The 24355-nt window shown below is 44.3% G+C and overlaps 1 protein-coding gene across 1 annotated transcript in view; it reads right to left on the reverse strand.

Annotated features, from left to right (window-relative positions):
* NPSR1 (neuropeptide S receptor 1) overlaps window positions 1–24355 on the reverse strand; it is a 65946-nt gene that overhangs the window by 26527 nt on the left and 15064 nt on the right. Inside the window, exon 3 of the mRNA XM_008147348.3 lies at window positions 2349–2452. Within this exon, the coding sequence (XP_008145570.2) occupies window positions 2349–2452 (104 nt within the window). The remainder of the gene's footprint in view (window positions 1–2348; window positions 2453–24355) is intronic.

The raw sequence follows: 24355 nt of genomic DNA on the forward strand, positions 1-24355 counted from the left end.
TAGAGAAGAAATTCAAATGCCAATAGATATTGTAAAAGGTTGAATTTGGGTAGTAATACAATAAATATAAGTTAAAACAACTGGAGAGAATACCTATTTTCTAACAAACTGCCAACGTTTTTCAGAAACAACAGTAGCCAGTGTTGGGTTAGTTTGAGGAGAAAAAGCAAAAAGAAATTGAAAAAAATTCTCGAGATTACTTAACTAGTGCTATGTATAGTCTGAGTGTTTGCATCTTCCCCAAATTCACATGTTAGAATCCTAAAGCCCAACTTGATGGTATTAGTAGGTGGGACCTTTGAGATGTGATTAGGTTATGAGGGTGGAGCCCCTATGAATGCAATTAGTGCCCTTATAAAGCAGACCTTAGAGCTCCCCTGCCCTTCCACCACGAGGACATAGTGAGATGTCTGCAGCCTGAAAAAGGGTCATGCCTGCACCCTGATCTCAGACTTCTAGCCTCCTGGACTGTGAGAAATAAATGCTTGTTGTTTGTCCAGGCTGGTGTGGCTCAGTTAGTTGAGCTTCATCCTGGGCACCCAAAGGTCACTGCTTTGATTTCCGGTCAGGGCTCATACTCAGGTTGTGGGTTCCATCCCCAAGTGGGTTACATATGGGAGGCAACTGATTGATATTTCTCTCTCATCAGTGTTTCTCTCTCCCCCCCCCTCAAATCAATAATAACATATTAAAATTTTTTAAATGTTTGTTTATAAGCCACCTGCTCTGTAATATTTTTGTTACAACACCCTGGATGGATGGAGACAGCCAGACTATGTCAAAAGCCTTACCATTGACCTGGAAATTTTATTTAATGCTTTAAATATGAATTTTGATAGTTTTATTATTGCTTTATTTGGGTTTTATTTCGTTAGCATAATGCTCTCCATGTTGTGAATGGTAAGAGTTCCTTCTTTTTTTTACAGCAGTGTAGTATTCCACTGTGTAGATGTACCATAGTTTTCTAATCCACTCATCTGCTGATGGGCACTTAGGCTGTTCCCAAATCTTAGCTATTGTAAATTGTGCTGCTATGAACCTAAGGGTGCATATACCCTTTCTGATTGGTGTTTCAGATTTCTTGGGATATATTCCTAGAAGTGGGATTACTGGGTCAAATGGGAGTTCCATTTTTAGTTTTTTGAGGAAACTCCATACTGTTCTCCACAGTGGCTGCACTAGTCTGCATTCCCACCAGCAGTGCACGAGGGTTCCTTTTTCTCCGCATCCTCGCCAGCCCTTGTCATTTGTAGATTTGTTGATGATAGCCATTCTGACAGGTGTGAGATGGTACCTCATTATCATTTTGATTTGCATCTCTCGGATGATTAGTGACTTTGAGCATGTTTTCATATGTCTCTTGGCCTTCTGTAGGTCCTCTTTCGAAAAGTGTCTATTGAGGTCCTTTGCCCATTTTTTGACTGGATCGTTTATCTTCCTTTTGTTAAGTTATGTAAGTTTCCTATAAATTTTGGAGATTAAACCATTATCAAATATTTCACAGACCTAGAACAAACTCTCTAAAAATTCATATGGAATAAAAGAGGACCCCGAATAGCCACAACAATCCTGAGAAAGAAGAACGAAGTTTGAGGGATCACAATACCAGATTTCAAGCTGTATTACAAAGCCACTGTCCTCAAAACTGCCTGGTACTGGCACAAGAACAGACATATAGATCAATGGAAGAGAACAGAGAACCCAGAAGTCGACCCAAGCCATTATGCTCAATTAATATTTGACAAAGGAGGCAAGAGCATACAATGGAGTCAAGACAGTCTCTTCAATAAATGGTGTTGGGAAAATTGGACCGATACATGCAAAAGAATGAAACTAGACCACCAACTTATACCACACACAAGGATAAACTCAAAGTGGATAAAGGACTTAAACATAAGACGGGAAACCATAAAAATCTTAGAAGAATCTATAGGCAGCAAAATATCAGACATATGTCGTAGCAATATCTTTACCAATACAGCTCCTAGGGCAATGGAAACGAAGGAGAAAATAAACAAATGGGACTATATCAAAATAAAAAGCTTCTGCACAGCAAAAGAAACCATGAACAAAACAACAAGAGAGTCCACAGCCTGGGAGAACATATTTGCCAATGTTATCTCCGGTAAGGGTTTAATCTCCAAAATGTATTGGGTTTTCTTTATATAGGTCTTATTTTTAGCAAAAGAAATACGTTTTAAACATCTCACTAACGTTGCCTGTCCTGTCAACTAGAAGGAGGTGCGCAGTGCACTGTGTGGGAGCCAGTTTGTATGATTTCCCAGGGAGAATCCCGGAGCTGATTTCGGTGTCAGTTTGACTCATCCAGTTGGGAAGGTGCTACATACCTGCAGGTAGCGGACCACGCGGCACACCAGATCAGGCGCCATGAAGTCCCCAGTGAAACGCCAGATAATGTCTGTCAAGATGTTCACCAGGCCTGTGAAAGAGTCTAACAAAAACACAGTGATTAATTTCCGCGTCTTTCAAATTTGCAGCCAGGTGCTGCCGCAGACATGAATTCCTGGGAGATTGGTTTTTTTCCCGATTCATCAGGAGGCTATTGAGGAAAAAGGAAGGCGACACAGGAGCCCCTGGACTTTTATTGCTGGAGCTTGTTGCCACTCGGATGTAGCCATCTAGGGAGGAATAGGTAATGACTGAAGAGGAATCGTGCTAATCATACAGTTGACCTTTTAAGACACAGAAGAGAAGTTTTAAGCGGGTTTAGACCTGTGCTAAAACAAGGACTGCATGAGGACTAACCAAAGGCAAAATTGAGAATAGGAAAATATTTGTCTTTGAGAAGTCGCTCAAAATTCTCTTTCCTGCACCCACTGTTTTACAGCTTGGGCCTCGTGACCTCCCGTGAGTGATGTTATCAATATCCAAATGGCCCTTGGAAGAAAAAAGGTTCCCCACCCCTGCCCTAGAGTAAAGAGCAGTCCTAAGTCTTCCTCCCACCCCTTATGCCTGCCCTGGCTGCCCGGATTTCTCTTTTGGTCTATTTATAAGGCTACTCTACCCACAAAAGTTGCTTTTATTCCTTTAGAGAACTGGAGAGGTAAATCTTCTCTTTCTCGATCTTCACTGTGAACAGGATAAAGTCCGAGGTTAGTATGAAAGCCTTCTCCACCATCTGGCCTTCCCAAATCTCCACCTGGCACTTTTAGATTGGACACCATGTTGATCACAGATTTGTGTATTCAGGTACCCGTCCCCTCTGCTTGGAATGGGCTCCCTGCATGGATCAGCTGATGGAATTCTTATTTACCTGTCAATATCTACTGTCACGTCCCCTCTCCAGAGCATCCCTTGACCATTCACATGGCATGGTCTACCCAAAAGGGCACATGGCCCTCCCAGTCTTATGCCCGCGTGTCTCTTCCTCTTTGTTTCTCTGTGGTCCCCATGGGGACTACAGCAAAAGTGTCAACGTTTGGGGATGAAACCCCCTGGCAGCTGTGGGGAGTCACAGTTCTCCCGAGAAGCTCAGACCAACGCAGGGTCTGAGAGTTCTGGGTTGTGACCCGATCGCGTGGGAACTTCATGAAGCTTTCCCTGCAGGAATGGACTGGGTGAATGAGTAGAATGAACACTGGAATGACTTGGATATTCTCTCTGGGTTTACTTTTTACTTAATGTAAAATAATGTGTGTATGTGTGTGTGGGTGTGTGTGTGTGTGCGCGCGCCAGCATGCTAAACTCATGTTTCTCTGGCTGTATGAACAATTGTCATTTCTTTTTATCCCTGGAGCTCAACCTGAAATAAACCCATACCTGGGAGGAGTCTCGAAGTAGAAATAAGCATTTTGTTATTTGCTTTTAAGCAAATGCTGCTGCTCTACCTGATCGGTGGAAGCTGCTTAGTTACCTGAGTAATTGAGCATGTTGCAAATAACCCTTTCCTAAAAGGTAATTAATGGGATCGGGGAACAAAGGGTACACTGTAAAGGCTTAACCACTTCTGTGTTATTACTCCAGCTTTTGAAAATGCATTCAGCGGAAGAGCCTAGGAAACTGTAAGACTCAGAGAAGCCCAAGCAGGCTCGCCGCGGGCTTCGTTGTTCCTTTGATGCAATTTCTGGGAAACTTGCATGTGGGTTCCCAGGTGAGCAGGATTACGGGTGGGGTGGGGGGAAGTGAAGAGAGGAGTGGCTCCCCGGGGGAACCCTAAAGAGTCAGTAAGGCCAGGTCAGGCGAAAGGGAGCGAAGGACGTGGATTCTAGGCACAGGCGACAGCATGAGCAAAGCTCGGGGGTGGGAAAAGGTGAGACGAGAACCTCGTGGACAGGAAGCAACCTCAGGGTGTTGCTGCTGAAGCCTCAGACAGGAGCGTGGAACGGTGAGAAACGGGGCTGGAGAGACGAGGCCTTTTAGGGTCTCGTGTGCCATGAAAGGCGCTTGCATTTTCCCTGTGCACTGCGGGGGCTGTGGAAGGTCTGCGTGCTCAGACACGTGCTTGAAGGGATTCATTTAGTTACGGGGCTGTGTGTGTCAATGTGGTAGGTCCAGTGATGAAATGACCATTGTGCTTGTTAGGAAACTGCAGACATTCCAGAACGAGATAATTCCTACTGAGTGACTCAAGCAGGATATAGAGATGGAGAGAGGGTGCAGCTTTGAGATATACGTTACAAAGTCAAAGGAGGAGGACTTGGTGCCTGAGGTGTTAGTTTGCCCCAAACTTTGCATGGCTAGTTCTGCTTCAGCATCTGTGTCCCAAAGAGTCCACCGTGCCTTTGGAGGTAAGGCAGAAAGGGGCACAGATCAGTCACTGTCTGAGGATGGGCTGTGGGGCTGCCTCTGCATGATCACAGATCTTAGCAAAAATCCCATTTGCCCAAAACTAAAGCTGTGAAAGCTCCCAGGATGTGGAAATACTGCGGATAATGGCTTCTAGGCTCAGAGCCCATCCGTCACACAGCCAACTTGCCTGTACGTGGGCACCATCATATTGGCTCCTATTGTAGGTCTGTGAGAATCTCTGACTCACTCATGGGAGGGAGGGGGGTGAGGCCATTTTGTTGATGTAGTATCAAAGTCCTATATAGAAAGCTCCATGGAATCAGTGTTCTTGATCAGGAAACCTCTTGCTGGGCATTTTCCTCAAGGCCAGAATGAATCTTATCTGATGAGTTTTGCCCTTCGTTTCGGCCAGTGGGAAGCACAGAATGAAACATACTCAGCTGCGGTAACTGGGTAGAGCCTCAGAGCCTCCCTCTGGGTCTCTGCAGTTAGAGTTGAGCATTTTCTAGGACCCTCTTGTCCTGTGTTTTTCATTTTGCTGGGTGTGATCTTCCACGTCCAGACAGTGAGGGCAGCATGCGTCCTGGAGCCCGACTACAGGGTGCTGGTTCTGCCACAGAATCCCTGTGCCATCCTGGGCATGTCACTAACCACACGGAGGCAGGCTCTTTGTAAGAATGTGGTGGTAAGAGTACCGGCTCTGTAGGGCCATTGTGAAGGTTAAAGGAGATAGTGCATGTGAAGTTCTTAGTGAAACGCTTGGCACATAAACCCTTGGTACATCTTGGTGCTGATGTCAGGAACAGAACTGAAGGAACGGAGAGCCACAGGGACTGGGATGAGAGAGTGAGTCTCACCGTAGGTCCTGAGCTCTTAGCCAATGTGCTGGAAGATAGTTTTCTGAACAAAAAAATTATAAATGAAAAGTTGAGGTTTTGTTTAAACTAGATCGGCCGTAAAGACTGGTTATTTTATTTGCTAGAATGCATGCTACTTAATTTATCAGGTTTGACATGGACTAAGAAGACAGTGGTGGTTACATGAACGGGTTGGCTGTCAAGGTGAAGAGAACCAAGGCAGAACTTGAGTGAACGGAACACAGGGAAGACTGGCTGTGATGAGTGGTCCAGGGAATGAACCACTCCTTGTTAGCAGGGATGCTGTTTGTGGGACGACTCTTTCTTAGGCTAGACTGCCCTGCGTGTCGCAGGAAGGTCAGCGTCCTTGGGCTGTGGGATAACTCCAAAGGCCCCAGGACTGGGTCCACCGAGAATCACCGAAGTATGGAAGGACATTTGGGATTAGATTGAGGCTATAGCCTGGCACCCCTAGAACAGTCCTACCTTACACCTTGTCATGATTATGCCTGTGGCCCTTTCACTCAAATGTGTCCCGGGACATTCCACAAGGTACCTAACCTGTACTATTTCTATAATGTCGTAAACACAAAGAAAGACTGAGAAACTATTCCAGATAAGACTAAAGATACACGAGGACAGAACACAATACATGACCCAGGGTTTCTTTTGCTCTGAAAGATGTTCCCAGGGCGACTGGTAAAAAGGGTGAAGGGGTTAAGAAGACAATAACTCATAGACACAGACAACAGTGTGGTGATGACCAGAGGGGAAGCGGGTGGGGAAGGCGGAAGAGGGTGCAGGGGGAATAAATGGGGTTGGAAGGAGACTTGACTTGTAGATGTAGATATAATTTCTACATCTGGGGGTTACGATGAGGATTACATTCAGCAGAGCATATAAGCCAGAAGCAGGGCCCGGTGCACAGCCCCTGCTCTGCTCACTTCCCCGGGAGAGAAACGGAGCTGGAAAAACATGAGCAATGTGTCAAAAGCCACCGACGCGGTAGTAGAGCCCAGATTCAAACCCTGGTCTCCACACTCCCCACTTGTTTCTGTACAGTTTTTAAATGAAGAGTGGTTTTTATAATGTTTTAATGATTGAAAGAAATCAAAAGGAGAAAAACACTTTGTGGCACACGGAAAGTTAATGAAATTCAAATTTCAGGATGGACAAATGAAGTGTTGCTGGGGCACAGCCATGCCACTTGCTCACGTTTTGTCCATGCTGCCTTCATGCTCCAGTGGCAGAGCTGGGGACCAGATGTCCCCCAAAGCCTAACATGTTTACTATCTGGCCCTTTGCAGAAAAGCTGGCTACCCCCTGCTCAGGACCTTACACCCTGACCTTTCCATTTTGCTGGCGTGCTGGTGGGCCCAGACTCCTGGTGACCTCACCAAAGCCTCTGGTGCTCCTAAGAAATCATTACATTCCACGCAGGTTGCGCTGACGTCCTCCCTGCTGGCTCACACAGGAGAGCTTTGAAGGCGCCAGATGGGAACAAATTCCCTCTCTCATCTTAACAAAAATCCAGTCTCTCTCTCCTTCATGTTCAGGATTTGATTAATTAGGACATGAAGGGAAGAAAGAACAATCCAGGCTGCTGGGCTGGGCTGGCAGTCTGAGCTGCTGTGGGTCCAGCTCCCCCTCCCATTCCGACAGGCTCCCCTCTGCCCCACCCCACCCTGTCTAGTGGAGGCTGTGATGTCGGGGGTTGAACGCAAGTATAGAGTCAGGGACCTGTGGTTGCTCCATGGCTCTCCATTTGCTGTTGGACTTTGGGCAAATGATTTCAACTTCTCTCTGGTTCAGTTTCCATAGATCTAAATGGGAGGAATGGACGAATCTATTGCTTGGGTAGTTTGTAGGATTAAATGAGAAGATATATGTGAAAATATTTTTGTTTGTTTTGCAAAGGATTGGCTGAATGAGCATTCAGTAAATGTTAACTATTATTATTTTTTCTGCCTAATTGTCAGCAGGGAAGGAGCTAAATCTTAGATCCCAATTAAAAAGCCCTGGAAGGTGTTTTAAAAACAGATTTTTTTTTTTAAAGTGATACTAGCACACAATACAAAATTCAAGTAGTGCAAACAATTCACATACGTGTCTCATGAAACAATGTGTCCGTTCAGTGCAGCACAGCTCATAATGGCTTTAAACTGGAAATTACCCACATGCCCACGACCAGCAGAAGGGGGAAATCAGCTGTGGCATGTCCATGCAATGGAATACCCTTCAGTAAAGAGAGTGGCAGCCTTATAAACTTGAGCTACGTGTACTTACTATGTCAAGATTACAAGTCATTTGGCCTGGCCAGTGTTGCTAAGTGGTTGAGCATCAACCTGTGAACCAGGAGGTCATGGTTTGATTCCTAGTCAGGGCATATGCCCTGGTTGCGGGCTCCATCCCCAGTGTGGGGTGTACAAGAGGCAGCTGATCAATGATTCTTTTTCATCACTGATGTTTCTATCTCTCTCCCCCACTCTCTTCCTCTCTGAAATTAATAAAAATATATATTAAAAAAAGATTACATGTAATTTAAGTGTTTGGAACATAATAGGCTCTCGACAATGTAAGCTTTCCTCCCTCTGTTCTCCTCACTCCCCTTTCCACCCCTTCCCTCTTTCCTTAGAAGGTTTAAGAAGAATTTTTGGGGAAGAGAGCCTGTGAGACAGAGAACTGGAGAGATTTTGAGCATCCCTTGGAGACCCAGGGAGAGGTAAAGGGATGGAGAGGAATTTTAAGACATTTTGCTGTGTTTCATGTAGTTTATCGCTACTGATTAATGCCATGGCCTCTGAGAGATTTTGTTGAGGCTGAAGCTGGATGTTTGGGGCACAACATCAGGCTGAGACTGGCCAAAAGGGGGCTCAGCTTTGTTGAGGTTGCCCATGTGACAGAGAAATGATAGGACATATTTATCTGGAAGAAGATTCAAGGTCACAGTCTTGATCTTAGCGTACATCCCTTAAGAGCTATCACTGGGAGAAACATTAGACATCAGACTAAGATGGGACTGGGCTCAGGGTCTTTTCTCAGTGATATCTCGGTGCCTCCAAGTGGCTTGCTTTAGCAGGGGTGGGGAACGGCCAGCCCGTGGGCTGTATAAGGCCTGCGAGATCATTTGGTCTGGCCTGCCAAGGCATTAGGGGTGAGTTAATTAAATGTTTGGCCAAATATAGCAGGCTGATTTTTAAGTTGAGAATTTTGTATGGCTCAAATCCTATATAATAAAAGGCTAATATGCACATTGACTGAACGGCGGAACGCCCAGTCGCTATGACAAGCACTGACCACCAGGGAGCAGATGCTCAATGCAGAAGCTGTCCTCTGGTGGTCAGTGTGCTCCCACAGGGGGAGCACCACTCAGCCAGAAGCCCTGAGCCGGGCTTAGGGCTGGCGAGTGCAGCGGCGGTGGTGGGAGCCTCTCCATGGCAGCCTAAGCCATCAGTTGGACATCCCCCGAGGGCTCCCGGGCTAAGAGACTCCCCCCACCCCGAGTGCACGAATTTCATGAACTGGGCCTCTAGTGATGTTATAAATATCCAAATGGCCCTTGGCAGAAAAAAAGGTTCCCCACCCCTGCTGTAGGGGGAGGCAATTATCCCCATTCCTAGAAGGAATTATGTAAAGATCCTCAGTCTATTTGTTAGGGATTCAGGCACTGGGGGAGATGGATGCAGTGACCCCAGTTAAGTCTCACAGATTCTTCCTCCAGGATTTGATAATGGAGACTCAGTAGGTTCCTTTCCTGGGTCACCACCCCACCCCCGGGCAGAAGAATCCCAACACTCCAGCTGGTCCTCTCCCACCTGTGCCCACCCCCAGGTCAGCCCTCCAAAACCAAAGATCTCTCATTGTAAATAGATGTAACTGACTGAAAATTAGTCCTAATTCTCCAGGGCTAACAGCTAAAGCCACTTATTCCCTTAACAGCATTTTTATTTTAATGAGGGCATCAAACCTTGGCCTGGAGAGCCTCTCTAATGGAAAGATTCCAGGAAGTGTGGAATGCAGAGAGAGGAACAGAATGGGTTGGCAGCTCGCCCGAGGTCACACAGCAAGGTGGTGGCAGAGCTGTGAATAAAACCCAGCTGCCCCAACTGCCATCTCACACAATTGCCCAGCCTGAAGCTGCTGCTTGTTTGCTCGCACTGGTGACTGTCTGCCTCTCTCTCAGCTGTGTTAGTGACTGTGGCTCAGCCTGCATGTGAAGAGGCTGTGATGCGAGACCTGAACAGTCCTCCCTTACCGCCAGAGCTGAGCATGAAAAGCAGTAGGAAGCCTGATCAATAGATATTATGCAAATGCCTAGAGCAATAACATTCCCTTCCATTACTGAGCTAACAGTCCCAGTAAAGAACACGCCTGGATGCTGACAGTTTTATTTTTCCTGATTTGTCAAACTGAAATCAGGGTCTAACTGATGGCCATATGAAAGCATAAAAGGCACATGACTGGCAGAGCCCCAATTCCTTTTTCTCTGAATTAGAGGCCCTTGCTCCAGCAGCTGGCAAGGGTCCAGGCTCTGTGCACATCAATTATGCTCTCTGGCTGAGAGCCTTGCTGAGCAGAACAAGGCAGTAAAATACCTACAGCCACAATGAGCCTCATTTGAGATGTGGTCCCCAAAGAGAGAAAGCAGTGAGGTGGTGGTACCCAGATCCCTTTCCTACACCCCTCTTCACCTTCCCCCACCTGTCGCACCAGCTAAGGGATCCTAGAATGTAAGCATGCATTACACTTTTGTTTGCAGTTGTGCAAGAAAAATACGTTTCATCTTCTAAAACTGAAATTAATTGCTAGTATAAACTCCTACTCTGCTGGATGTCAAAACCGTAATTGCAGACAAAAAAAAAAGCTATAAACAGAAAAAAAAATAGCAAAATGGCAAACATAAATCTTTCCTTGTCAGTAATTACTTTAAATGTAAATGGATTAAACTCTCCAATTAAAAGACAAAGAAGTGATCAAAGTATTATCCAACTATATCCTGTTTAAAGAGACTCATTTTATTTTAGTTTTAAAAATCTTTGTTGTTGAAAGTATTACATATGTCCTCTTCCCTGCACCCCCATTGACCTCTTCTAGCCCACCCCTGCCCCAGGCCTTCAACACTCTATTATCTGTGTTCATGGGTTATACATATATGCATATAAGTTCTTTGGTTGATCTCTCCCCACCCACCATCCACCCTTCCCTCCCTTTCCTCTGAGATTCAACAGTCTGTTCTATGCTTTTATGTCAAAAAGACTCACTTTAGATTCAAAGACACAAATAGAATGAAACGAAGGGAAATAAAAATTATTCAATGCAAAAGAGAGTTAGTGTGACATCACTAATGCATTCACTCAACAGATATTTATTAAAGGCCTACTATGTGCCAGGAATTCTTCTAGGTGTAGTAAATAAAATAGATAAAAATGTTCTGATGACGTTTACACTCCAGTGCTGGGGTATAGACAATAAACACAGCATGTGAGGAACTTATTAGGAAACCTGAGCTCCAGAGAGAACTCCTGGGGCATCATCAGCATAGAGATGTTTTCAGAGCCATGAGACAGGATGATGCCACCAAGCGCAGAGCAAATCATGGACCTCAGAGCTGAAGACATTCTATGGAAGTGAGGTCAGAAGTAAGAGACGGAACCAACCAACGCAGGAGGCTGAGAAGGAGCAGTCTGTATGTAGGACAGACACAGAGCCAGGAGATGTGGGTGGCTAGAAGCCAAGTACAAAAGTATTTTCAGGAAATGGGAATGGTCAGTTGTGTCAGATACTACCGTAAGTTCAAATAAGTGGAAGCTTCATAACTGGCCCCTAGGTTTAGAATATGACGGTCATTGAAGAGACTTAACCCAAGCAGTTTTATGGGTATGGTAGGGGCAAAAGCCTGGCTGGCATGGGTTTGAGTGGGAAGGGGAGGAGAGGAATTGGTTACAATGAGTACAGACAACTACTTCAAGAACTATTCCCATAAAGGGATATTTATGGAAACAGAGTGGTAGCTGGATGAACACATGAGATGAATAAAACTTTTTGTCTTTTTTTTGGTGTGTGAGAAGCAATAGCATGCTAAATGTCGATGGTACTGTCTAGCAGAGAGGGGAACACAGTCAGGGTGGAAGAGATTTTCTGGACGAATGAACTGGAGTCGTGAAGTGGTGTCTACAGCAGAAGCGGACGGGCTAGTCTGGGGTGCAGGGAGAATTTACCCACATTCCCAGGTGGGAAGACAGCAGCTTTGGAGGGAGATGTTGGCGGAAGGGTATGGGCTGCAGGAGAATGAGGAGGAGGAAGTGTCCTGCCGCTGCTGCTTCAGTTTTCTGAGTGGAGCAGGAAGCAAAGTCATTTGGTGGGAGGGGAGATGGGAGAGAAGGTGCTGGAAGTTAGAGGAGAGAGAAGGTAAGGGACCGTTTAGCAGACTGAGAGATGTAGTTAGTATGAGATACAGCTTTCTTATCATACGAAAAAGTGCAAATATTTCATTAAATCCCACTGCAGTCTTTGGTAGATATATGACATTTTTATTTGGAGAATTCAGTGAACCATAGGGGAATGGGCATACGGTTGCTGGGCAGAATTAATGGCTTGTCTGAGTGCTAAGTTCCTAAACTAAGGAGAGCCCCCATCGTGTGGTTTTGTTTTGGTTTTTTTCCAGCCTGCTTTACCTAGAGATGGCAAAGACATGGAAAAGGAGATTTTGGCACGGTGGTGGTTTTGCTGAGCAATATGATAAAAAGAGGCAGGGGAGAGGGGATTGAGGATGTAAGAAAGATTAATTAAAAGCGTCTATGGCATTTACATTTTTATTTGGCTGGAGTTCATTGTGCACATATAGCTTTCTATCTTGCTTTTCATTTCCTTTATGACATTGTTTTCTATATTATTACAAGTTTATTATTAACATTATTTTTAATGGTACATTATATGCTTTGAGGGGATGTAGCATATGTCATTGAACTGTTCATTCAATGTGGGCTGTTTAAATTGTTTACAATTTTCTGCTGTTATAAATAGCCCTGTGATGAAAATCTTTGCAAAAAAATCTTTACCAGCAGTTTTAGATGACTTCCTCAGGGTAGATTATAAAAACCTTAACTACTATTTCAAAGAAATGAACATTTTTAAAGCTCTGTCCGTGCTTTTGGAAATCAACTCATTAAGCAGTACTTTTCACAGCCCATTCTGTTTTCTCTGGATCCTAGGTTGAGAACTGTCACCTTTTCAGCTCTTATAGTCCCATAAACATTCAATTTATATTTTAGAGAAAAGGAGGAAGGCTGGCGTGGGGTTTGTGGGGATCATATTTGTTCCTTCATTCATTTATTCATTTATCAAAGTCAGCAAAACAGAGGCAAGGAACAGGGCTCTGGGATAAGAAATAAGAGGAATGGCCCTGCCGTGAATGGCATAAGTTGGCCTTCTTTTCAGATTTTACTTCCTGGGTGGTCTTTTCTCTGCCATCCCCAGAGCTTCCCCATGAAGCAGGGCCATCTCTGCCCCCACACATGGATGTGCATGGAGACTGGGAAGGGAACACCACTCCGTGAATCATTGCTGGTGTTCACACAGCCATGGTGAGCCTCAGGGGAAGGGAAAATTGAAGACCCACTGAAGTTTTACTGGTCACCTGTTGTTTCTGCTTATCCCACATGTACTTCTTCTCGACAGTATCTCAACCATCCTTCCCTAACCAGGTCCTCATCTACACCATTTGGGTGGTGTTGACTCAGTTTCCCCCACCTAGAGTGCACTCATGACCCAGGCCTTGACGATCAGAATTATCTACCCCATGGCCATAGTGACTGGTCGCTAGCTCTAAGGATAATGGAGGCCTGGTGCTGCTGGGGTCCCTTGTGGAGAGATCATGACATCTCAGAGAAAAATACAACCACTAAATGGGCAGAGAGCAGCCAGAGAGAAGCAGATGAGGCCAGCAGGAGATGACAGAGAGCACACTGCCGGTGGACATGAGTTTTTCAAAAAGATGTACTCACAGGCATGGATGCCTCAAATAGAGCCTCCGTAAAATGAAAATTAATAAAATGCCAGGACCTCTGGTGTGGGTGCCAGAAGAGCTCTAAAGCGGCCCTGGGGTTCTGCTATGAATAAGCAGAGCAGTCCTAAAGCTGCCCTGGTGCCCAGGCAGTCCTCTTCTTGCCGCCCCACTTCCTTCCCTGCCACGGAGGAACCTGCCTGTTCCTTAGTCTTAGTGGATAAGAAAGGTGAGCAACAGGAGGACACACTCCTGACCTGTCCCAGGGTGGCAGACGGGAGAAGTGAGTTCTTTTCACTGACCCTTGCTTTGCAAATTCCATCTAAAACTAACCAGGGAGGTAAGCTGAACCCTGTTACAGGATCAACTTGTAGAGTCTGTTGTGAATTCTGGAAGTGAGAATTCAAGGGGTCACTTGTTTCTGTTAGGACACTCCCGTGCCCCGGGCTGTCCTCTCTCTGCACATTCTCCTCTTCTGCCTGTAATTGCTTCCTGCTTTGGCCACATGGAAAACCTCCACTGGGACTTCATGATCCATCTGTGTGGGGTTAGCTCGCATCCCTGGCCCAAATGATGGTAGCAAGCTCTCTAAAAGTGTCACCATTACATGATATTGGGATGTCCCTCTTTGGCTTTCCGGTCTTAATTAGTACCGTTTTAGTCTTACAAGCATTTTCTCCATTTAGAATATGAGTGATTTGGGGAATGGTTATGAAAATTGTATCTGCGCTCACCTTGCGGCAGGCCAGTGGGCAGTCCACTGTTGTGAGAGCTCTGTTCTTTGTGCTGCAAAGGTTTTGGCTGGCCCTTCCCCACCCTTCCCTTCCCCTTATTACTCGTTTTTGAAGTGGAATTTACTAGTACATGGCTCATCCATTTGGGCAGCTTGGTACCACGTGTTGTCACCACTGTCAGATGTATCTCATAGACAGTTGGGGATCAGTGCTTAATCCCTTCTGTCCCCTAAAATGAGGGCTTTGCTGAGACCATATACGGCACTCTCTGATTTGTGCTTTGCATATAATCTAATAACGATGGTAATTACTTTCATTTATCGATTACCTTGTATAATCCAGACACATGCTAAGTAAGCATGTTGCATCTATACGTCATCTCATTACTTTTTATATATTATCATCCCCACTTAGTGAATGGAAAATGGAGACTTAGCTAATTGACTTGTCATAGCCTCCCCATTGGTGAGACCTAGAGCTGGGGTTTGAGCCTAGACCCTATGACCCCATGTTCATAGCCACCATGTGCTCGTCCCCCCCGCCCCCCCTCCGCCAAATCCTCCACTCCTGAGTCTAAACCATTGTCCCAAACCACCTGAGTGAGAATAACGTTGAGGGGGTGGTTGAAAACATCCAGCGTTCTGGGTCCCACCCTGCCTTGAATCAGGCAGTGTGCTCTCTCCCCCTTTCTGAACACACCTTATCCCAAGAGCGTTTTACACTTTATCAGAAGAAAGAAACCTCCCAGGTCTGGGAGGAGAGAACCGAGCCTGGGAAGTGTGGTTGCGTGGGCTTCCTGGTAGAGCTGAATGAGTTACAGCCAACTGTAAACAGAGGCTGCTAACTGTAGGGGAGAGGCTTGTAAAATAGCCTTTCTTTCCCTAGCGTTCCCTAGCTTACTTTTCTGAATCCGTTTCTGTGGTAATATAGCTGTGCTTGTTTATCGGTTTTACTTTATGTTAGCTATACCATTTTCACAGCTCTGGTAAAGAAAGTCCACATTAATTATGTTGGGTTTTTTTTTTGTTTGTTTGTTTGTTTGTGTGGTTTTTTTGAGAAACCAGCTAGTAATTCAGATTGGATGACTGTGAGGGCAAAGGTCAATGTGAAAGTATAATGGTTCTTTCTAGATAAGAGCATGTTCTTTAAAATAAAAGCCTGACTCCTCAGTGTGGGAAGTAGATGGGTTTTGGTTCAACCAAATGGATAACTTCTCTCTCTGACATCTGGGGAAATTGGATTACTTTCTTAGTGGGATGTAAAGATAAAATGAGGTATGTTCATAACAGGGTCTGGCAAACCAACAAATGTTCATATTATTTTATCATTATTATTGCTATAAATTATCACTGGTGAGAAATGTTGAGTAGATCAAGTGAAAAGGAAGTCTTTTGATAAAGAACTTCAATGAAGATTTGAAATGGAAATCCCAATGACTATTCCTACTTCAAACTTCTGCTAAAAGTAGGTCGTCATAGGCCACCTCATTCTGTGCCACCGAGAAACGTTTGCCCCTTCGTCCTTCATATGAAAGGATGCTGTGGTCAGTCCTCGGGGAGAACCTGTCAGTGTGATGAATCTCCACATTCGGACAGGAGCTCACCTGCTAGAGAGTGGTTTGGAGCAGGTCCTGGGGGAAGGGACACTCGTTCCCAGTGAAGGTCACAGAGATTACGGCTGGGCAATGGGACATTGCTCTGCTAGTGTAAGTCATTGGCGTCAAATGGTAATTTCCTAGAAACAGTCACTGTGCTATGCTTGGCTGGTCCGGGATTCCCAGGAGTTCTCCACTCGGGAGTTAATGAGGCACTCAGCGGAGATACCCCGCTCTGCAAAGCTGCCTTGGGCCGCATTGTCTGGGGACTGACGGCTAGAGCCAGGATGGATGGATCGCTCTGACTAACGTGCTCAGAGCTTCCGGAGGGAATGGTAGTTGCCTCTTCCTTTGAAAATGATGATTTAATTTTCATGAGCGTGTTTGCAGCTTGGCTGGGAAAAGCCACTGTGAGACAGGTCAAGTAACACACCTGCTTGAAACGGCCTTCCCCTCTCTCCACCTGGCTGGCTCTTCCTTATAGTTTTCAGCTCAGTAATTAGCTACAGCCTCACTCCCTTATCTCCAGCCTCATCAGTTCCTGTCTTTGGACTCACTTGTCGGCCCACTTGCACCCATCCCCATGGCCATTTCTGGCTTCCGGCTGCCACCACCCTTCACCTGATTTGCTTCATTTACATGTCTCTCCTGGCCCTGCAGTCCTGTCTCCACCCTTGAAAAGCGAATTATGTCACAGCGTAGTTTACATTTCTTATGTAACTTGCAGAGAATCTAGGAAATCCAGATGAGCCAAAAACAAATCAACATACAAAACAGAAAATAACAAACATGACAAATCTTGCCATCCAGCTATAACAACTATTAACATTAAACTGTAGAAATTTCCAGACTTTATTTTCTATTTGCATGCATATATATGTTTCCCAAAAGTGGAATTATACTGTAAATACTGGGTTTTAACTTCACAGTTTTTTAATGGCAACATATCACAGCTTATTACCCTACAAATGGATTTTATCTACACTCTTCTACTGTATTTCATTATAGGTATACATTATTGTTTATATAACCAATGTCACCACTCTTTTATTCTTATTTTAAATGTTCAACTTTATAACTAACATTCTAAATTATATCCTCATTTAAAAACCATTATATTCATCCTTAAATAATCCATTGGGAAATTTTTCTACTAATAGTATTGTTGAGTTAAGAGTATGCACATTTACATCTTTTTCTAGTACACTATATGTTTATGTTTTCAGTTTACAACCACATGTGCCAATTACATATACTGATCTGTATTTTAATTATTTCAGGACTTCTATACAATGACTTCTCTCATGTTAGGCCTTTAATTCTGCTTGAGCTTGTAGAATACATGTAACTATATATTTAAACTTTCACTATCAATGCCATGGTTTTTAAACCCCGGCATATCTGCATAGGCCATTTTGTTACCTTCACGCACAGAAGGCCCCTGGGCAGCCTATGGAATCCTGGGCCACAAATGATCCCTTTAAGAATACAGGTGACTTCTCACAATGTTCCCATACTTGGTTTTGCAAAGAAACCTCAAGTCTCTGTGGGTATTGTGAGTAAACAATTTTGTTTTACCTAAACCTTTGGGACTTTTCCTTTAACCTCTATAATAGCAGTGCCTGGCACATCGAATAAGTATTTGTTGAGTGAGTAAGTAAAAGGCTTCGCTAAGATGTGATTAGATAGTGGGGGAGGTGGGGCTGAAGCATCTTTTCAATTATTTTGCCTAAAAACGAAGACTTGGAATCTATCTAGGCGTGGCAGAGAAGGGCTCCTTGGCTGCTCAGTGTAACTCCATCTGCCTTACAGGGAGTGTTAATTCCTCTCTGGTTCTGATTGTCTGTCACTGGTGGTTTGCAATAGTAACAGGAGTTGCCATTTTCCCCCATATTTTTAAAGTGAGAAAACGGGGCAGGTGGCATTGAGGGCTGCGAGCCAGGCACAGGCTTGAACTGGAAGTCCAGCGAGATTTGTTGCATAAGAGATGGAAACAATCTGTGATTGAGGAACGTTTGGTGGCAGCAGGCTGAGGATATATGTTTAATCCTCATTAAAGAATCAGGCATGAAATAGACATTTATTAGGTCATAATATTGTTTCCCATAACATTTCTGAAACGTCTTCTCTGCACATAGAGACCGGATGTCACCCTTATCCAGGGACAGCGTGTTATCATTTTTTCTTAGGGCGGATTTTTTCTGGGACACCTGCTGCTTCAACGGCTCTGAACAACCTAACACACTAACCATCTGATCCCATTCTCTTAAGTCCATCCTGACAGAGAAACCAGCATTGGTGCAGGGGTGGGGGTTTGCATACTGGGGGCATTTCCTCCCCCAGCCCTCTGTAACCAGCCACTCATTGCATAGACCTCCCCATGCAATGCAGTTCTTAGGCTCACACACTCCTGGCAGTTACCACATGCCTTGGGCTCTGGATAAACTTCCAGAACACACTCCATTCTCCACCTCTCTCTGACCCCTGTGACCCTGGTGCCTTTTCGCCAAGCCAACAGGGCTGGGAAAAGCATGGTCTTTGAGGTCAAGCAAACCTGGGTTCAAATATGGGCCATTGCTTTGTGTCTCCTGGTACTTTGTCGGGGCAGAGGACTCATTGATTGCATTTATTCCTGTCCCCCTACCCATCCAGCCCTGACCCAGCTCTGCTTCACGACTGGGTCTTGGATGGGGAGCCCCATGGACCCCCACTTGGTCAGCCTTGATGTTCACATCCCGGTTCTACTAAGTGGGTGCCTACCTTCCCTCTGGGTTCATCTTCCAGGGGACCTATGATCGTTGGGAACTCTGAGGGAGTCCTGTGGGCACTCTAATACGTGGAGGTCCTTCTAGGGAACAGCTCTGTGGTTGCTTCTGGAGGGCACCATCAGCTTGTCATTCTCTGAACCCATGTTTCCATTCATACTGGGATTTCTACAACCACAGCCAAGTACTGGCAGGTGGCCCCAGCCCAGCAGTGTGGTCACTAGTCTCCAAAGACGCCCTCCCCACCCATGAGCCATGTTTCATGTTGTTCATGTTTCATGGGTGGTCTCCTCCTCTTGAATTGTGGCTGGGTTCTAACTCATGCTTGACCATTGGAAAGGGGCAGAAGTGATGCTGCGTAATTTCTAACCCTGGGCCATGGAACCCTTGAAGCTTCTGCCTCATGCTCTTGAATCCCAGCTGCCACCCTCCCAGGAAGCCCTGGGAAGACCCACGTGAAGAGGAACTGAGGAACCTTAGTCCTTACCAAGCTCCCAGCAGTCACCAGCGTCAACACGCCAGCCATGCCACTCAGGCCATTCCCTGCTGAGTCCCTGACATCATGGGGCAAAGAGGAGCTGCCTCACTGTACCCTGTTTGATTTCCAGATCCTCAGAAACATGAGGGGAAATCAACCAATGTTTAAAGTCCCTAGCATCTGGGACTGCTACATAGCAATCAATGACCAGAAGAGGGAGACTTGTTTATGTGAATAATGTTCCTCCGAGTTGTCCATGGATGTGGGGCTTGGCACGTGTGTGCAGCGAGTTTGCAATCCTATTTCTTGGGGTTCCTCTATGTGGAGGGACTTGGGACAAGGCCTGGGGCAGATGGCTTATTTCCAGCCAGTGGGGAGATTTTCCATTTCCCAGTCTCAGACTCTGCAGCCCCCAGTTCCAGCTGTTTCCCGAGAGCAGTTTCCTGCTCTAGTCCTGACGCGTGGACCTCCCCACAGAGATGTGAAAACACAGCCCCTAAATGTTGTACTTAGCCCCACTATGTTCTGTGCCCACAGCCTGCTTAAGTGTTTGCTCTTTATTTCCGGCAGCTGGAGGTTCAGCTTTCTCCCTTTGAGATAAGCTGCTCATTATTATTGTTTTATTTTTATTTAAAAATTATTTTTATTGATTTCAGAGAAGAAGGGTGAGGGAGAGAGAGATAGAAACATCAATGATGAGAGAGCATCATTGATCGGCTGCCTCCTGCATACTCCCTACTGCGGACTGAGCCGCAACCTGGGCATGTGCCCTGACTAGGAACCAAACCATGACCTCCTGGTTCATAGGTTAACACTCAACCCCTGAGCCACACCAGCCAGGCAATTATTATTTTAAATTTTTCTTTTTCTTCTAGAAGTTATAATGTGGAGTGGAGGTGAGGGTGGCATGCAAAGGTGCGGTGGGGGGGAGAGGGGGAGGGAGGGTGGAATTCCAGAGGCTGCTCCATTGGACTTTTTAACTTGAATTCCCTACTTCTTTCTAAACTATTTTTGGGTATTTGCCCCCCTACATCTCGAGACTGTGCTAGCAAAACCATGAACGTGCTCACTCCATGAAAAGATGCAAATTCACGCAGAAAAATGAAATCCTGTTGTGGATTACTAAATTCACAGTTGAGTCCCATTGTTCCACCAGGATGGATCTGAGCATTGGCATGCTGTTGCTATGGGGACTAGCAATGGAAACTACTGATGAGGCGGGACCTTCACACCCTGTGCTTCTCTCTGATAACCTCTGAAGGGCTGTGTCCTTTGGATCAGACCCTTTCAGAATCCACCTCCAACTGCAGACTACAGCTAATGGGGCCAGACTGCTCACATGGCTCACCCAGACAATGTAGAGGGATTTTTTTTCCCCTCTTGGATTTTAACAAAACTGGCAGATGGGAATTCAAGCTGTAACATTCAGCAAGAGAATTAATATACTGAAATGTGACCTTTGACAAATACTAAAATGAGTCTAAGGCTATCGGGACAAGTGCATGGAGAAAAAATAATTACGGAAGGAAGGAAACTGGAAACAGAATGAAGATAATTATGTAAGTCTTCTGAGAAATGAATAAATACTCTCTCATAAGTAATTAAGTCTCCTCCTTATATCCACACACTGTATTTGGCTTAGGCACTCAAACACATCCCTGTTTGAATTGTGCCTCTGCTCAAAGACTTCAGTGATGACCCAGTGCCCTAGTTATTACACTCCAACTCCTGGTCCTGGGAGGCTTCTACAGTCTGGCCTCAACCTACCCCCTAGAGCAGTGGTTCTTAAGCCTAGGTGGATTTCTGAATCCCTGGGACATTTATAAGTTCTGACCACCTTCTCACATACACAACATAGATAGAGGGTTATAATTAGCATGTGTGTTAATTTTCTATGGACTATGATACCTACCACCAGCTTCAATGATGGATTTGAATTTTGAAAAGATCACTTTGGCTACAGCGTAAAGAAAGGACATAAAATCAAAGCAACAACAACAAATATGGCAAGGAATGTAAGTGGAAAAGTATACTGGGGAAGTTGGAGAATTTCAGACAGGTACCTGTGGTCTCAGACACTTACTTAATATTTTTGAAATATATACATCCTTCTTGGCATCCTGTTTCCTAGGCCCATCTATCTCTCTGAGAAACCCACCCATCATTGAAGATCCATCTTTTTTAGAATGGCCTGAGTTATCCATGAGAATATAATCTAGAATGGCCTTTCTGAGTTCTCCATGAGAATATAATCTAGAATGGCCTTTCTGACTTCTCCATGAGAATATAATCTAGAATGGCCTTTCTGAATTCTCCATGAGAATATAATCTAGAATGGCCTTTCTGACTTCTCTATGAGAATATAATCTAGAATGGCCTTTCTGACTTCTCCATGAGAATATAATCTAGAATGGCCTTTCTGACTTCTCTATGAGAATATAATCTAGAATGGCCTTTCTGACTTCTCCATGAGAATATAATCTAGAATGGCCTTTCTGACTTCTCTATGAGAATATAATCTAGAATGGCCTTTCTGACTTCTCTATGAGAATATAATCTAGAATGGCCTTTCTGAGTTCTCCATGAGGATATAATCTAGAATGGTCTTTCTGTGTTATCTATGCAGATATAAATTAGGATGGCCTTTTGGACTTCTCTGGAGAATATGATTTCACCTTCTTTGAAACCCTCTTAGCTCTTGCCTTGATGAATTTTTTTCTCCTGACATTTTCCTCTGTCTTGTGTCAGTTCAATGAACAACGTTGATTTCTCCCTGCTACAGGGAAGTCCGCAGGTGAAAGATTATTTTCTGCTACCGTCACTCTTCCCTGCCGGGCCTAGAAGAGGACCTTGTGTGTGTTAGACCCCAAATTAATGTTTCCCCATTGAATCTGTTCACAGACCAAGGAGAGCTTGTCAATGACCCAATATCAGGCCAAACAGAAAGTTCCTTGTCTTTTTGGGTGGAGGTTCTGACTGTTCTCGGCCATTGAGACTTCGGTGTAGGAAGCACAAAAGGCAGTTGAGTCATGACCAGTGGAATCTAGAAATAGGTAATTCACAGACAGTGGATTTCTTCCCCCCTTCCTTGGCTCTCTCTCCTTTCCCAGAAGGGAGGACATTGTCTAATTAGTCCAGGATCTTGAGGAGAGGGCCAAAAGGACTTGGAGTAGTCCTTCCCCCACAAACCTACTGCACTTGTCAGGTTTGGTCAGAAAGTGGCCTTTCTAGGTCCTCCAAGTAGCAAGGGTTTTGGATACAGGGAATTAGAGACTTAGGACAGCTCAGGGAAGGGGTGGGGAAAGGTGCAGGGCATGATCCGGAGAGAGAGCCGCCCACACCTTCATTTTAGAGATGAGAAAACAAAGGCTTAATGAAAAAGTGAGTGCCTTTCCGGGGTCACACTGTGACTAATGGCAGGTCAAAGGCAGGGAACAAAATGAAACCCAATTTCTCTCCAAAAGGAAAAGCTTTCCTGGGAGATGAGTTCATTCTTTTCTGTTAAATTATTCCGACAGCGATAGGACAATATCTTCTTTTCCTGCTGGAGAACAGTGGGTTTCCTGTCTGAACACACACATCTCTCCTCAGGGCTGGGGACAATGATGGCAGCGTGCAGCCACGGTGGTGATCTAAATGACAGGCATGTGCATGACTCAGGTGTTAGCCAATTAAACCATGTTTGGTGGAAAGAATGAGTCATGTGGTAGCGGATTTTGTAGCGTTAAGTAAGTAGAAGAGAGCACACAAATATCAGAAAAAGAATATACATCCCAAAAAACCTTCAGTTTGGGAAACAGGCTCAAATGTTAACAAGTATGTTTTCTGTTCTTTTTACATTTTATGGAATAAAAAGTGAAAGATAACATAATAAGACATGAGACAGTTGTGAAAAGAAATACTGAGAAACTGACAGAATGAAAAAGGTACTAGATAGTATAAAGAATGAATGTTTTGAAATGATTATGGGAAAAGCAACTTTGAAGATATTTTAGAAATAATAAGATTAGGGTTAATACTGCTGATAATAATGGAACTAAAATAAAATAAACGATTAGGAAAAGCTTAAATAATTCTTCCAAGTATCGAGCAATAAGACCAAGATATTCAAATAATGACAGAGAAACACCAGCGTTACTGATGTGCGAATAGTTAGTGCCCCTGAACACAAGATCAGAACAAATGGGAGATAATAAATACTCAGACATAAATAAAATGAGCTAAGACATCACTTTAATCTGCAGATTAAAAGAGCTCACTTGGCAAATAGCAGAACCAATAGAACAGACCAGTAAATAGATACAACCAGGTAACAGTATAAATCCTCAAAGAAAAAAAAAATCAAGAAACAAAAGACAAAACTTGATAGCCTATAAAGAAAGAAATCCCAGGCTGACTTTAGACCTCCCCTTTGGAAGATAAAATTCCGGAGCCGGCAGCAACATCAACGGAGGTTTGAGTTGTGAGTTCAATATACCTATGCACATACAACCAACCAATCTGTGACAAGAGATCGAAGAATACTCAATGGATAAAGACTATTTGGCATATTCAGTAAATGGTGCTGGAAAAACGGGATATTCACATGCAAAAGAAGGAAACTGGACCCCTATCTTACATTGCATTAAAAATTAACTCAAAATAGATTAAAGACAAAGGTAAGACCTGAAACTATAAGACTCCTAGGAGAATACATAGGGGAAAATCTCCTTGATATTGGTCTTGGCAATGATTTTATGGATATGATACCCAAAGCACAAATAACAAAAACAAAAACCAACAAGTGAGACTGCATCAAACTACAAAGTTTCTGCAGAGCCAAAGAAATGACCAACAAAATGAAGAGGCAACCTATGAAACAGAAGAAAATATTTACAAACCATCTATTTGATAAGGGATTGATATCTAAAACACATAAAAATTTCACACAACTCAATAGCCAAAAAATAAATAACCATTTAAACTGTCCTAGGACCTGAATAGGCATTTTTTCCAAATAGGATATTCAAATGGCCAATAGGTACATGAAAAAGTGCTCAACATCACTAACACCAGGAAAATGCACATCAAAACCACAATGAGATATCATTTCACATATGACAGAATGACCATTAACAAAAAGATGAGAGGAAACAATTTTAGTAAGGAAGTCTTATACATTGTTGGTAGGATTGTA

This window comes from Eptesicus fuscus, chromosome 14 (assembly GCF_027574615.1).
Source record: "Eptesicus fuscus isolate TK198812 chromosome 14, DD_ASM_mEF_20220401, whole genome shotgun sequence".
In the NCBI taxonomy this organism is placed as follows: Eukaryota; Metazoa; Chordata; class Mammalia; order Chiroptera; family Vespertilionidae; genus Eptesicus; species Eptesicus fuscus.